At 36.2% G+C, this 15,982-nt stretch overlaps 1 protein-coding gene across 1 annotated transcript in view; it reads right to left on the reverse strand.

The window, feature by feature from the left end:
* LOC129004931 (gametogenetin-binding protein 2-like) overlaps nucleotides 1-15,982 on the reverse strand; it is a 98,773-nt gene that overhangs the window by 26,120 nt on the left and 56,671 nt on the right. The window contains exons 5-7 of the mRNA XM_054433644.1: nucleotides 14,203-14,406; nucleotides 12,098-12,272; nucleotides 11,213-11,374 (exon numbers count right to left, since the gene is read on the reverse strand). Of these exons, the coding sequence (XP_054289619.1) occupies nucleotides 11,213-11,374; nucleotides 12,098-12,272; nucleotides 14,203-14,406 (541 nt within the window). The remainder of the gene's footprint in view (nucleotides 1-11,212; nucleotides 11,375-12,097; nucleotides 12,273-14,202; nucleotides 14,407-15,982) is intronic.

Genomic DNA, 15,982 nt, shown 5'->3' on the forward strand with positions numbered 1-15,982 from the left:
AGGTAGGCCTATAATTGAAAGTTACTTTCCACAATAGTTAAAAAGTATTTAAGGTACTACCTTAACCTCACAATTCAACACTTTATTTGGGTTGACATTTTCACTATCAAGGTGCTCTTGTCCTTTCCGTGAAACACTGAGAAATAAGGACATTAATGCGTTACCAACAGACATACACAAAAATACAGAACTTAATTAGGGAATTTGCTACGCTCTAAGGATAACAAAGTACATACAATTTAGTATTTGAAATCTTTGTTAATGTCATCAAATTTAATCATAGCAATTTATATTTGCTTGGACCGAAGATGACCCGAAATGCTATAAAAATTACGGCTTACTATGTGAAATGAAGTACACAGACGATTTAGATTGGTAATTTATAATAAAATTACTGAAATTACCACGAACTATTGATACATAAACAACGTAAAGCGTTTAAACAAATCATGATGGTTTGCTGAATAAATTTTTTACTAAAATTTTTGAATCCAGACAGAAAAAGCAAAACTTATACAGTTAAGACATCAATTAAATTGAATTCGCCTGTAATAAATAAGGTGCAACACCAACAATAACTAATGTAAAAATGATTCTTGCTGCTACCAACGGTTCTAAGGAAAAGAACCAGTACCAAAAACCAACGTTTACAGTTAAGAATTATAGTACATCCGACCAATTATATGCGTTAATCAAGTCCCGAGGTTATTGATCTCTTGGTTTTGGATTTTCTCGTAAAAAGTTATCGGCAATCAAAGTTATTTCCCATAAATTGCTTTAATTGTAAACAACTTTAATGCAAACTTATCAGTGTCAGTTTAAAATAAAACAAACTTATACAAACAACATTTTGATATTTAATATATTACGAATTCCCTAAACAATGATTGGTATATCTATTAACATTAGAAGGAATTGTGACAAAAATCACACAACATTGGGGTTTTGGACGTTTGTAATTTTAGAGAAAAATTATCGTCGTCGAAAAGGTTGTTATGAATAATTGGGTAGGCGTACGTACCCAAGAGATGGGATATGGGCCTGTTGGCTGTATGGTCCAGCGATTGCATCACACGGTGAGTAGGAACTATTGACTATATATATAGCCAATGGTAGGAACAGAAAGTGACACATTGGAAAAGCGAGTTTAGCATCATCCGTAAACCTCTGTTACAATCACCCACTGCAGTTGTGATTTTTTACTTACACTTTACACAACCACAATTGAAGCGCAGTCAATGAGTGGAAACCTTGTTCCTAAGCTATTGGTGACGATCATTAATAAATTTAAGATTCCCAGCCGTATACAACACTGATTTAAGGTCTTCTTTCTGGTTATCAAAACTCAAGAACAATTTTTTACACAAAGAATCTCTGGTTCCTGACCTGGATGATGTCTAGTTATTTACTTTCATTACGCATTATCGCACTTGCGATTATTAAACCCATTATGTAAGAAAAACGTTTTAAATCTCACTTGGTTGGGATTTGCTTTCAAAACGTGATCGAAAATTGCTGCGGTATTTGTAAACAACATTTGTAAACATATAAGTGACAGCTAGAAAAAATAATCTTGATCCGAACAGCTGTTCGTTATTTCATAGATGAATATGTAATTTTATTTATGAAGTAGTGAGGCCATATTTTAATGGCTAAAGACACTCTCGCCAATCCAGTAAATATATTAAAATGACTTGGATCTTGATAGGTACAGTGGGTGGCCAAATTATTAGACTAGACATATGTACTGTAGTTTAATGCATTTTTGACTTAACTTTTAATTTGGTTAGAAAACACGTATAAACTAAAATAAAACTGCCTAATTTGGTATGGACTACAGTATAAAACTAATTTATATTATTCTTGAATGTTTTGTAAAAGAAATAACAGCTGATTCAGTGCTGCCAATACCATCAGAATCAATACAAAAACAATACAAAAACATTCAAGCATAATATAAATTGATTTTATACTGTAGTCCATACCAAATTAGGCAGTTTTATTTTAGTTTATACAGGTTTTCTAATCAAATTCTAAGTTAAGTCAAAAATGCATAAAACTACAGTACATATGTCTAGTCTAATAATTTGGCCACCCTCTATACTCTTGTTTTCCTGGAGAAGATAGCGTAAAATGCCATCTTGAGTGTTACAGAAAGACAGAAATAGAGATAAGACTCGTTTTAATGTTTTAAACGTAAAAATGACCTAAAAATATATAAATGGTAGAAAAAGGAGGATAGCAGCTAGCTTACCTTGAAAGTGTGGGTAGGCCATAGAACAAGTAGAAAAATATTTTGCACACAATATTTCGTCCCCTAAGGGACTTTGTCAAGTGTAGAGAGAGTTTATAAATTACAAGATGGCTGCTGTCATGGCTGATGGCTGTTGTCAACTCAGGGTGTATACTATTTTATTAAAGTGAAATTCCAGGTTTTTTCCTGGTTTTTCAAAGTTTTTCCAGGTTCCCGCGTATCTGTTTGGTTCCACTTAAACTATAATCAATTTAAGACTTGCAGCTTAAGAACACAATATAAACTTACATCAAATTTGTTTCAAAGTCCAGTGAGCTAGTGTTGAAAAAGTAATAATCCTTATTATAGTAATAATTTTCATTATCAGCATTACTTAAGGCTACCGGAAACATCGTCTCTCTCGATAGCAGCAAAATCCTGAATATTATCTTAATTTTTTATGAACACATTATCTACGGCGGCAAAATCCTGAATATTTCCTGAGGTCGTGTGGTCGCTTCCCACAGTGACGTAAACGTCATCACAGTCTTACGTTATCATAGAAAAATCCTGGACATCTCCCGCGGTACATTATCGATGGAGACATTATCGCCGTCTCTCGCGATCACGGAAACGTAATCATCGTCATCTCCGCGATCGCGGCCGTGTGGACATCATCATTGACTCCCGCAGTCACGGAAACGTCATCACTGTCGTCTTCCGCGATCTCGGCAAAATAAGGAAAATGTTCCGAGGACGTGTAGACACCATCATTGACTCCCGGGGTCATGGGAATGTCATCGTTGTCGTCCGCGATCTCGGCAAAATCATGAATATTTCCCGCGGCAGTGTAAACATCATCGTCGTCTCCCGCGGTCAGTGTTGATCTGCGGCCGTATAGACATAATCATCGTCGTCTTTCGCGGTCTCAGCAAAATCATGAATATTTCCTGCAGCCGTGTAGACATCATCATTGCTTCCCACAGTCACGGAAACGTCATCGTCGTCGTCCGCGATCTCGGTAAAATCATGAATATTTCCCGCGGCCGTGTCTACATCATCGTCGTCGACCGCGATCTCGGCAAAATAATGAATATTTCCTGCGGCAGTGTAAACATCATCGTTGATTTCGCGGTCACGGACAGGGCCGGATTTCCCAATAGGCCCGGTAGGCCCGGGCCTATGGGCGCAAGGTCCCAGAGGGCGCACGGCTGAGAGGATTTTTTTTATATATCTAAAAATAAAAATAAATAGTCTTAGTTGATAAAAAATATGCTTAATACAGAGTTGTGATTCTGAAGTTCATAAAAAGAAATAATCGTTAGGAAATTTAAACTATTTTTCAGAATAACGCATCATTTCGTTACACAATTGGTAACGAACCTTGGTTAAACGGGAGTAAGCTGCAGGGATGTTGACGTTGACGAGCGCCCAAGGGGTACGCATCGTATTGCCACTGCACTGCCACTCGGTACTACCGATCACAGTGATTAGGGGCGCATGCGTGCTAGACATTGTTAACACCCTCACCTCACAAAACAGTTATTAACTAATCTTTTGATTAGTTTACAACAATCTGCAGGATCAAGTTAAAATATATAATAGCAATATTAAATTTAATATATTATGTTGTGAATGTTAAAACAACAATGAATTTACCTTTAAAATTTACAAAAAAATATTAATCTCAGTTTGCATTAGATATTAGAAAAAATCAATATCCTCCAAAGCACCATAAATGCTGTCATTTTCTCCTCAGACCTAAGGATCGGTATGGTTGGCCGGAATATTATGTTTTGCTTTGGAAATATAACCTAGATGCAGTACAACCATAGATTAAATATAACCATTGACTATTGGATACAGAAGTCTATAATGCTATTGTATTAATAGTCAAAGATATAACACAAGTCGACTTATTATGGCATTGTTAATTCAAATTTTTTTCATGTCTAGTTAATTTTGGTGACACTGGACGTCAGTTTGGACGAATTTTTGTTTTTGTTATTTTAATGTTAGTTCTATGATGTGTGTTTTAATTTCTTGTAATACAAACAGGAGACGACCTATTCATTGTTAATGATTAGATTGTTTTATTTTGGATAAACTAGGTTCAAATAACATACATAAAACATACTCCTTAAATAACAAGAATTGTTTTCAGCTAGGCTAATCCAAAACGATGACAAATCAACTAAAGCAGTATGATTAATCTATGGTATCACGTACTGTATGGAGTTCATGTTTTTGGGCCTGGAATTGGAATCAATTCAATGTTTTTTTGCAGGAATGCTCGGTGGGTTGAGTTTTTTGTTTCAGTCCCACGGCCACAAACGTGAGCATTTATTAAAGGCATAAAATTGCGAAAAGTGTTTAAATCGGCATTTTGTTAAGGCTGTAAAAAAAAAAACTTGCAATGATTACGACGAGGAGTGGTATTCAAGCAATTAACTTAGGCCTATGGGCATGATATAGTTTTTAATAAAGGTTTGAAGGAAAGTAACTGTGACCAGACTAGGGGGCGGAAAATTATTTGGGCCTAGGGGCGCAAAAATGCTAAATCCGGCCCTGGTCACGGAAACGTCATCGTCGTTTCCCGCGGTCACGGAAACGTCATCGTCGTTTCCCGCGGTCACGGAAACGTCATCGTCGTTTCCCGCGGTCACGGAAACGTCATCGTCGTTTCCCGCGGTCACGGAAACGTCATCGTCGTCGGCCGCAATCACGGCAAAATCATGAGCATATCACGCGGCCGTGTAGAAATCATCATCGTTGTCTTTCGCGGTCACGGCAAATGACGAAAATCTTCCGCGGCCGTGTAGACATCATCATTGCCTGTCGCAGTTATCGAGAAACGTCACCGTCGTCGCCCGCGATGTCAGTAAAATCATGAATATTTCCCGCGGCCGTGTCAACGTCATCGTCCTCTCCCGCGGTCACGGAAACGTCATCGTCGTCTCCCGCGGTCACGAAATGGTAATCGTCGTCGCCCGCAATCGCGGCAAGACGCATTTTACAACTACAATCTTCTACTGGGGCAAAAATAAAAATCCCGGAATCGGTCCAAAAATCCCGGCTTTTTCCCGGTTTTTTCCAGGTCCCTTCAAATTCAAGGTTATTTCCCGGTTCTCCCGGTTTTCCCGGTTGGTATGCACCCTGAACTATGCAGGGTTGCCACATCTCATTAGTCTATTTACAACTATGTACACAACTTTATATATACACACACATATAATATTTTATATACAAACTAGGCCTATTATGTATTTAGCTAGCTGCTTGGACAGGTTTATGTTAGGTTAAGGTTGGGTGGAGTTCTGGAATTGGTTATATACTGGAATGCCTTCTTAACATGGAAGGGTTGCATTCATCCTTTGGAAGGGATTTTATTACTTTAGTTGTGAAGCAACTATCAAAGTCCATGTTGTGATAGTTGGCATTGTTCCAAACAATCACAACATGGACTTTGATAGTTGCTTCACAACTAAAGTAATAAAATCCCTGGACAAAAATCACGGACACATATATATATATATATATAAATCTATATATATAATATTTCTATCTATATATCTAATTCCGTAAGCCCAAAATTTTACAATGAAATTGTGAGCGAACGGGAGGCCGTGGGAAGCTGGGAGAGGTATCATTTTAAAGGTCTGGGCATGAAATTTTGGGGAAAATTATTAATTTTTCTTAATTATGCACCAAAAGGTTGTTACAGAATAAAATAATTCACATTTAAATAGCATGGGAATCTAATTTTATGTCTTTTTATTTAGTGGAAACACAGCTGTGATTATATAAATTGAAGCAATTATAACCACACCTGAATGTGCATTATTTTGTTATTGTAAAATTGTTAGTGAAGTAGTAAACAACACAAAGTGGAACTTAGATAAAATCTTTTGAACAAACAATTTGATACTTTTAAACTAAATACTTTACAATGGATTGTTCTTTTGCACCGTAATGTATAATGTCGGAAGACTACCACCAGTGTATACTCAATGCTACCACGCATCGGTATTGTTCATCGAAATGAGAACAACAGGCACCAGATTTGGCACGATATTAATGGAAGAAGAATAAATGAGAATCGGATGAACATGAATTTATTCCTGTTTATAGATTACCACTTTTAAATGAGATTGCATTACACAGCGTAGGACCAATGAACGATGGGCGCATTCATTGTGGTACATTGCACAATTTAATTTGGTGAAATTATGGCGCAAGGCACACAACCGAACCTTCACAAAAGTTGGCATTCATTTGAAAAACCCAGTTTTAACCATGGTCAACTTTATGTTGCTTTTAGATAGGTAAAGAGGCCAGATGATCTTAAAATAGTACTAGAACCAAATAAAGACCAAGGAATCGACCAAAATGGATACCATACAACAAGTGTTGTTTCAGAGAGAATTTTGTTATAGAATTAGCATTTTACAATTTGGATGATGACATTATCTCTAAGTGTTTTTCTAAGAGAATTTGTCTATATTTAAAGAAATCTATATTCAAGGTAGGGTAACCCATGAGACTAATAATTTGTACAAAATAATTACTAGAATATAGGGACTATTGCCCCTACAAGCCACTAGTATATATATATACATATATACAAATTTGCAGTGTTGGGAAGTAGCACGCTACAAGTAACGACGCTACAGTAGCGCGCTACTTTTTTTGTAGCGTTAGCTGTAGCTACGCTACTTTTAAGATTTTGTAGCTGTAGCTGTAGCTAGCTACATTTTTAAAGTAGTTGTAGCGGAATTTTAGCTACTTTTCTCGCTACATTATCATTGTTTGAGATAGTGATTTTTATCATAACCTCAACCTTACGTGAAACCTCTTTCAAACTGAGATTTAAAAAAAAATTAGGCCTTACTTTCTTGGCTTCATACAGCTGGTTGCACCCGTTTCATTCCCTATTACAACGTTGTGTGGACATGGAGGCCACTTACTGGATACTGTGTTATCCACATTTTTGGCTCTCATTTCCTTAATTTACTACTCTATGATTACTGTCAGATAAAATAAAATCGCTAGATGCAGACGACGTTTAAACGTTACCGGTGACAAGAGAAGCTATTGAATGCTTGCAAGTGATTGACAGGGAAATTAGTAATCAATTTAGTTTGTTTATTATACCGATAGTGTTTCAACTTAGATTTTAATGGAAACCAACACTAAACCTTAAAATAATGAGAAATCTGGTCTATCAACCTTTGCTTCAGCTGTTGATTGTGGTTCATCATCACAAGCCCTTCCTTGGTTAGATTACGAAGATTTTTCAAAGGTTTACTAAATTAACAAAGAGGAAATTACCTGATGTGATTTAAGATATGTATAGACTAAATGATAATTGTAACAAAAAAATCTCCATATAACATGAAACTTACATTGAAAAAAATAGCATAGTTTGCTCCTAGTAACAGCTCTTGTATAGGACTATTAATTCCTAGGCTATGCTATGGTTTAAGACGAATACCAAGTCCCAAGTTCAATTATTAGGAATATATCTGTTTAGTCCTTGCAAGAACAAGCCTACTATAGCCAACTTGTTACATAGCCAAGTAGGCCTAGGCCTACATGTTATTTTTACTTTACAAATTTCAACATGTTTAAATTAAAAGCCGATTTCAGGATAAGTTACTGGATACTGTTTTCTGTACCAACTAGGTTGAAGCACAATTTGCCCTATGCATAATGACAATAAAGGACGATTTCTTGACATTGAAAAGTGTTATTCATAGTACAAGTAACTTATCACTTAAAAGTTTATAGCAATGTCGTTTTTAACATTAAAAGAAAAGCAATAAACTCCAATTTCAGTAGGCTAGGCTCTGTAACACAAAAAAGTATTTTTAAATAATCGTTTTACAGTTTTATTGGTCTTAATTATTGATATAAGACATCTTTAAATGAATCTTTATTAAAGAAATAAAATGAGCTTTTAAAATATAGTTTGGTTGTATGTCCTTTGAACTTAATGAAATTTACATTTAAGATGCTTAAAAAGGTGTGCGGTTATCCAATAATCGGGTCGGATTCGGTTCGGTTCGGATATCCGTATCCGAACCGAGCATAAGTTTGATATCCGATACTATCCGTTATATATCCGACTTTTTCGGATAGACAACATATTTTGACGTTTTGGACAGAAAACTAAATCTTCATAACCATCATTAGTTTCCCTGGACAAAATTACAGCAATACGTTTCCAACGACGACGACGTAACATCAAAGGACAAAGAAGCCGTATGATGCAATACCGATGTCTAGTTTAGTCGTTATCAGCTGTTTTGCTTTATGATTAGATTCGTCTGGAACGTTATCAGCTGTTTTGCTTTACGATTAGATTCGTCTGGAACAAACATACATAAAGCAGAAAAGAACTTCCATGGTCAACTCGTGCTTGTCTCTTGATACTAGAGGCGCTATGCGTAATAGTTTTTTTTACAGTACTGTTTTAAATCATAAAAATCTAGCCTACTTATGTGCTGTTACGTAAACAATAGATTTAATGTTTCCCGAAAAAAAGTCAGAATAGAAACAATAGAAAGGCAACACAATAGAAGGGTGGGAGGGGTTGGGCAATGACCTCGAAAGGAGCCCGGGTAACGGGTAGCAACAGTGAGTCCAGTAGGCCGTGAGGGGGGAAGGGGTGGGTACGACCTTGAAGCTATATATAGACTTGCACTACTTCCCTAAATCTAAAGGACTGGCGAGTGGTATTCCAATCACAGGACAAGATATGTTGTTTTTTGAGTATTCATTGCCCGGTTTGACTTTGGATTGTCTTATTGTGTAGAAACTTTGAATAATCAAAAATAAAATTAGAACTAACCACGATTATTTAGTAGGCCCCTATTGATTGTGTATATTAAATGATTAAATGATAGGGACCAGGGGAAATATACAAACTTTTGTCATGATTTGAATTTCAACATCAAAATACAATATTGCACAATCAAGATATTTTAGGTCATTGACCTTTATTATACATCCGGTATTGCTGTTTCAGGAGAAACACGTTGATAAATTATAAATTGATATTCCCGTGGTTAAAAAGAATTATTTTATAAACCTATAAAACAAAATCATAAAATCTTACATAAAGATAATAACAATAACAGCAATTGTAAAAAGGGTATAAAGATAACAACGTCATTATACTTTCTCTTTGTTCTTCTATTTCTTGGGTTTCCCTTCATCACGCATTCAACAAGTTGCCTAGTTGCCCATGTCGTTATCAGCTTTTGTGACATAGCACAGCAGGGGGTAAAACTTGACGAAAATCGGTTAATTTTTACCTATTATTTAATTACCAATGTACTTGATTGGTAATTTATTAATAAATTGGCCGGTTTTTGTCAAATTTTACACCAAATTTATTGGAATTTCAAGGTGAATATCAATAAAACAATTATTACCAAATATGTTTATTCATTTAAAAGATTGATTTGTGGTATTGGGTTCCCCACTGAGTGCAGCCGAGCGGCACTAATGAGGGTTGAAGTGAACAATAGACGGCTTATCAGACCCGACCCTCCCAAGTGGTCTGGAGAAAGCTTGTAAAAAAACTATTGTTGCACATGCAGTGACTTGTTGACCTTGGGCTGCTTCAACTTTAATTTTTTCAAATGAACTGTGATGTTTCAAAATCAAAAACAATAACTTGGGACCATACTGCATAACAATAATAGACTGCAATAATTTTTGAATTTAAAATCCATTTTTAACAAACTTATAACTTTTTAACTTTTAAAACTTATCTTGGTATTTTACTTGGGGTAATGAAGTTATGTAGGCTAGTGTAATTCTTGGTTCATCAAGGTTCTACTGAATTAAGTTTGGCAGTGAATAAGTGTAGAATGAAATTTATAAATTCAGGGATACACACCTTTTACAGAGTTATAAAGCCTAATTGCTCTAATTAACTTGCCACAACATCAAATCTAGAGCCCAGTTTAGTTTTATTAGTGATGTTTTCTAAACTTGGCAAACCCCAAGAATGCCACTTAAGGCCAATAATCTGTTCCAAAAACGTAAGGAAATACAATGTGAAAATAAAATTGAGATAGAAATCCTTGTCTTGTGAGAACCAGGAAACAACATAAAACATAACCTCAAGTAAACAAACCCAAACGTTTTGACATCAGTCCTGCTGAGCTTAAGTGTTGTGTGAAGATTTCGGCTGCTAGTGTACTTAATTCAAGCAACCAACTTTTGAAAACAGATGTTGTGAATTGTGATTTTCAAGAGAGAAAACTGTGAACTATCCGAATCCGAACCTCCCAATATCCGATCCGATCCGAACCGAGCCTCAACAATCCGATCCGAAATGAAATTTCACTCAAAATAATGCAATATTTAAAAATAAGTACTAAATATGATGGGACACCGAACTATTTGGTTCTGTTGTTGTAATGTTAGGTTTATAATGTCAAAAAATTAAATACAATATAGGAATAATTTGTTTTCCAATTAATGTTAGATACAATACTGACATTTTTTTAATGTTTGTTCAGTAAAAATGTAGTTGCAATTAATTTTACATTTACCTAATGTGCGTGGAATAAAAAGTAACGTCTTTGGAAAAGTAGCTAAAATTGTAGCTGTAGCTACATTTCAATCTAGCTGTAGTTGTAGCTAGCTACTTTTGCGGAACTGTAGCTGTAGCTGTAGCTAAGCGACTTTTTTGGAAATGTAGCAGTAGTTGTAGCTAGCTACATTTTAAAAGTAGCTTCCCAACACTGCAAATTTGAACGAATGATGTTTTTGGCCTCTGGGGACATCAAAATGAAAAAGTAAATCGGTCCCGGGCCTAGGTCTTACCATGCCACCTACGGTAATAGCTACTTCCCTATAGGGAAATTCGCTAAAAGTAAGTTAATTTCTTTAAAACTAAAAAAATATTTTTTTAATAACATTTAGTCTTCAGATTGTTTATAAGATAAATGACCAACTTACTTCACAGTTTTCTTTTTCTTCCAATCCAGCTCTTTTCTCTTTCCTTTTTCTCTTCTTTAGTTTCTTGTGTTCTTTTCTTTGTTGCAACAGCTGCTCTTCCTTTGTGATTTCTTCATAGAGTAGTTCTAGTTGGGTCTTGCCTCTCTTGCACTCAACAGCTTTCTATTAAGTCATAAGCTATTTTATTAATTTTTAACATAAGTTGAAACCAACTTACATTTTTTTTTCAGTGTTTGGGTTTCTTTAGGATCCCTTCATGTAATAACAAATAGAGGATGCGGAATACTACCAAACCAAACCCCCCCCCCCCCCCCCCCACCGTGGTGAAACGTGACGTCACAAAATCTGCCAACTATCCCAAAATGGAAGCCGTGTCCGTGACTGGAATACTACCCCCCCCCCTCCTAGCAAAATGTGATGCTATGTATTAAAGTTAATTTCATACATAATAATTATTGTAAATTTTAGTAATTCCGTTTGATAACAGAAAAGGCATATGAGAAATATCAAACAGAATTTTTCAATGTTACAGCAAGTTTGGTTAGTTAGGTTAGGTTAGTTAAGAACATTTTGACAACCAAAAAATCCTGCTTGGGGGTAATTGTCTGGGGGGCAGTCTTCTGGCGATTCAACAAATAAATCAAATACTACCAGCTTGGTATTTTATTAAATACATTTCAAAACCTTTTCTGTAGCTGCAAACCTAAGTACTTGTTTAACCTAATGTTATTCAAAAGGAACTCAAATGTGGAATGTTAAAAGAAACATATTAGTCAAAATCCAATCAGGCAAATGGAAGATCACGTGATCGCTTAGCCTGCTGGATTGTTATGGCTGAGGTAATTAACAATACATTTTTATCTAAGTCAACAGCAATGGTTATACCTGAAAGTTGCGGTTGAGTGCGTCAACAGCGATGGCAGCCAACACCTGACAGGTACACTCCTCCTCCCTCAGTCTCAGCTGTATGCGGTGGAGCCTCTCATACACACAGATACCCAGACAAGTCAACACCTCCTCCTGGGCAATCTCCAAAGTCTTGGCATGTCTCTCCCTGCGACTGTACATAGGATATCACTTAATATATGGTGGAGCCTCTCATACACACAGATACCCAGACAAATCAACACATCCTCCTAGACAATCTCCAATGTCTTGGCATGTCTCTCCCTGCAACTGTCCATAGGATATCACATAATATATGGTGAAGCCTTTCATACACACAGATACCCAGACAAGTCAAAACCTCCTCCTAGGCAATCTCCAATGTCTTGGCATAGGCTGTCTCCCTGCGACTGTACATAGGATATCACATAATATATGGTGGAGCCTGTCATACACAAAGATACCCAGACAAGTCAACACCTCCTCCTGGACAAACTCCAATGTCTTGTCTCTCCCTGTGACTGTACAAAGGATATCACACAATATGGTGAAGTATCTCATACACACAGATACCCAGACAAGTCAACATTTCCTCTTGGGCAATCTCCATTGTCTTGGCATGCCCCGCCCTGTGACTGTAAAATGGATATCACATAATACAGGGTGATTCACCTAAAGTGTTACAATAGGTCATTTGTTAGGCATTTTTTTACAGAGAACTTTAAACAAACAATTTCCCTTATTTTTTTTTTTTTGTAAAATTTTACAACATGCTATTTTTTATTTAAAATTTTGTCGCCATTTTGCAAAATTCAAAAACAAAAAATTTTGTTCATTTTGCAAAATGGCGGACAACTTAATTTTTTTCAATTTCAACCCCCATTTTTATGATATTTTTGGATTCTACATAAAATCTTAAGACATTTTAACTCTTGTCAATTTTTTGATACTCCTGATAATAAACCACACAAAACCATGGAGATAAAAATGACAGCAATAATGATGATCTTCATTTACAAAACAAGAATCTATAATATTAAAACGTAACAGGGTTTTTTTATTTCACGATTCTGAATCAACCACTTGACGGATTTTCATGATTTTTGTGTTGAAAGAAAGATAATTTTGAGAACTAGGGAATGTTGAAGCCATAATTTTAGTTTAGGATTCCAGTTCTTTATAAATTAAGTTTTAAATTCTAAAAAGTGTAGCAGCTGACGCCAACATTCCAATCTAGCTTTTGGTATCATTTAATTTGCTTAACATAACAGCTGTAAACGTTTTTTGATGATGGCAAATGGCATCATCAAGGGAAATGGCCTATTCAACAGGATAGTAACCGGGGACGAGACTTGGGTGCACATTTGGACGCCCGAAAGCAAGCGGCAGAGCATGATGTGGAAGGGAAAGGACGAGCTTACTCCAAAAAAAGGCAAAAGTTGTCGAATCAGCTGGCAAGGTCATGGCAACGATCTTTTGGGACTCAAAGGGAGTATTGTTGATTGATTACCTGCCAAGGGGAGAAACAATTACAGCTGAACGTTATTGCGAAGTGCTACGTAAGCTGAGAAGGGCGATACAGAACAAAAGGAGGGGAAAGTAGACCAAAACAGTGCTTTTGTTTCACGACAATGCTCGCCCACACACCGCCCGTTAAACACAAGACCTTCTGGAATCCTTCCGATGGGATGTTTTCGGCCATCCACCTTACTCTCCTGACTTGGCGCCGAGTGATTTTCATCTCTTCCCGGAGTTGAAGCGGCATTTAGACGGGAAGCGCTTCGAAAACGAAGACGAACTGAAACAGGAGGTGGAACAAAGGCTAACCAAAATGGCGGCAGAGTGGTATGATGCTGGACTAAAAAAACTGTTGCCACGTTATCAAAAATGCCTTGAAAAAGATGGCGACTATGTAGAAAAATAGTCTATGTATGTATCTTTTAAAATATACCCTTTTCTAATCAAATTTGGCTTTTCATTTATTTTGGAAATAGGTGTAACTTACTTTTGAGACGACCCTCGTATCAACTGGCTGGAAATCTTTTCTGTTGTGAGATAGTTGATGTAGTATTCATGCAGTAGTTGTTTAGTTATTGTTTACTAACCTGCCCATCAATTCAGGTTCTGCCCTGGTGATGAGGTCACTGATGTACTCTGTGTTGGTCTGCAGATGGATGTGTTTGTCTGGCAGACATCGTTTGATGCCAGCATACAGTGCCGGGACATAGCCCTTCTCCTGTACAGGCTCCGGTTCTTCAACCAACAAAGCATAAGCACGCAACACCTTGGTGCGACACTCGCCACAGAACCTGTCAACCAATTCTTTAGTAACAGCAATTTTCAAGTTGAATTTTTTTAACTTTCTAAAGCTAATAATCATCATAAATTTATACCAAAGTTGTAATCATAGTCAGAAGAATTTCTATTGTGATTTAATCACAAAAAGTTAATATTCATTTTAAGAGGAGAGCTTTTCATTAAAAAGGAAACAACAAAAAATGGGAGAGGATAAAGGTCAAAGATAATGTAAAAATGGTTTGCTTTAAAATTATTAAATCTTAAGTAAGAAAAAAAGGTTAATATACAGTAGGGGTGGGCGAGTACTTGACCTTTTCCAAATACTTGACCACGAGTCGAGTAGTGACTACTTTTTGAAAATTCAAGTCGTTTAGTTATAACAAAAAACACCTGACAACTGTGGACCACTTCGAAGGTACAGGGTGTTATAAAATTATATCAGTAAATTAAATACTACTGTTCCTTGGTGAACATTTAACGACACTAACATTTTTATCACAGACAATTGTAATACAAACATATATTTAGTAATCATCATAGAATTGAACCTTTAACTACTTATATAACACGGGGTCTACAAATTAACCTGTGGCTCTTGCCCTAATTTTATATTGGGCAAAGTGCAGAAGTTTTCACCAGCATTTCAAAGAACATCTCCCCAAAGAGCACCCAACCAGCTCATCAACCTATTCCGAACATTTAATTTCAGAAAACCATTCCTACGACTCAATAGATGCCAACCTAGAAATCTTACATAAAGCCCCAAAAAACAAAAAGTTATGAGTTTTTTTTTTTTTAATCAACGTTGGCGGCAATATTGAAAAATGGCGGCTAAAATTATTATTTCAACTTTACCAAAATCGTTTTAATAAACAATCCAAGGAAGTTACAATTTAACATTTTTATATCTCTTATAACTTTTAACCCTTCAAGACGTTTTGACGTACGTGATTCGCTTTTACTTTACAGTACTTTTAAGCCCGCTGCAGCGTTTTGACGTATTGCGTACATTCTCAGACTTTCGTCCGATGCTGCTACCTATCGGGGAAATCCGCAAACATCTGGACACGATCGATATTGTAGTGCGTTGAGGGATAGATGGGCTACATGAAACTACAAAAATACCCGGTTTTAGAAACTTTTGGTTGCCTTTGGTGAAGGTGAATGAACTGTATGTTTATTTTGGCCTAGTGATGCTTATGGGTATTGACCAAAGGCCTAGTCTTAGAGCATACTATTCAAAAAATGGTTTGTTACGTACTGATGTGTATCCAAGTACAATGCCGTTGGAGCGGTTTCAGCTCATTTCCAAGTACTTGCATTTTTGCGATGAGACAAAACTCAGTGAGTACAATGGACAGAAAGGTTTGTTTAAATTTTTTTCTATCATTGATCATTTGAATAATAAGTTTCAGGCAGCATATAGCCTTTCCCAGAATATTTCAATTGATGAATCGTTAACTTTGTGGAAAGGTCACTTGGGGTTCAAACAGTATTAATTTGCCGCTGAAGGCAGCTTAGTTTGGTATTAAGTCTTTTGAGATTTGTGAGTCATCTTCGGGGTATACCTGGTCATTTCTTATATAC

This window comes from Macrosteles quadrilineatus, unplaced genomic scaffold (assembly GCF_028750875.1).
Source record: "Macrosteles quadrilineatus isolate MER2022 unplaced genomic scaffold, UCM_ALF_1.0 Scaffold_13__1_contigs__length_4303367, whole genome shotgun sequence".
NCBI lineage: Eukaryota > Metazoa > Arthropoda > Insecta > Hemiptera > Cicadellidae > Macrosteles > Macrosteles quadrilineatus.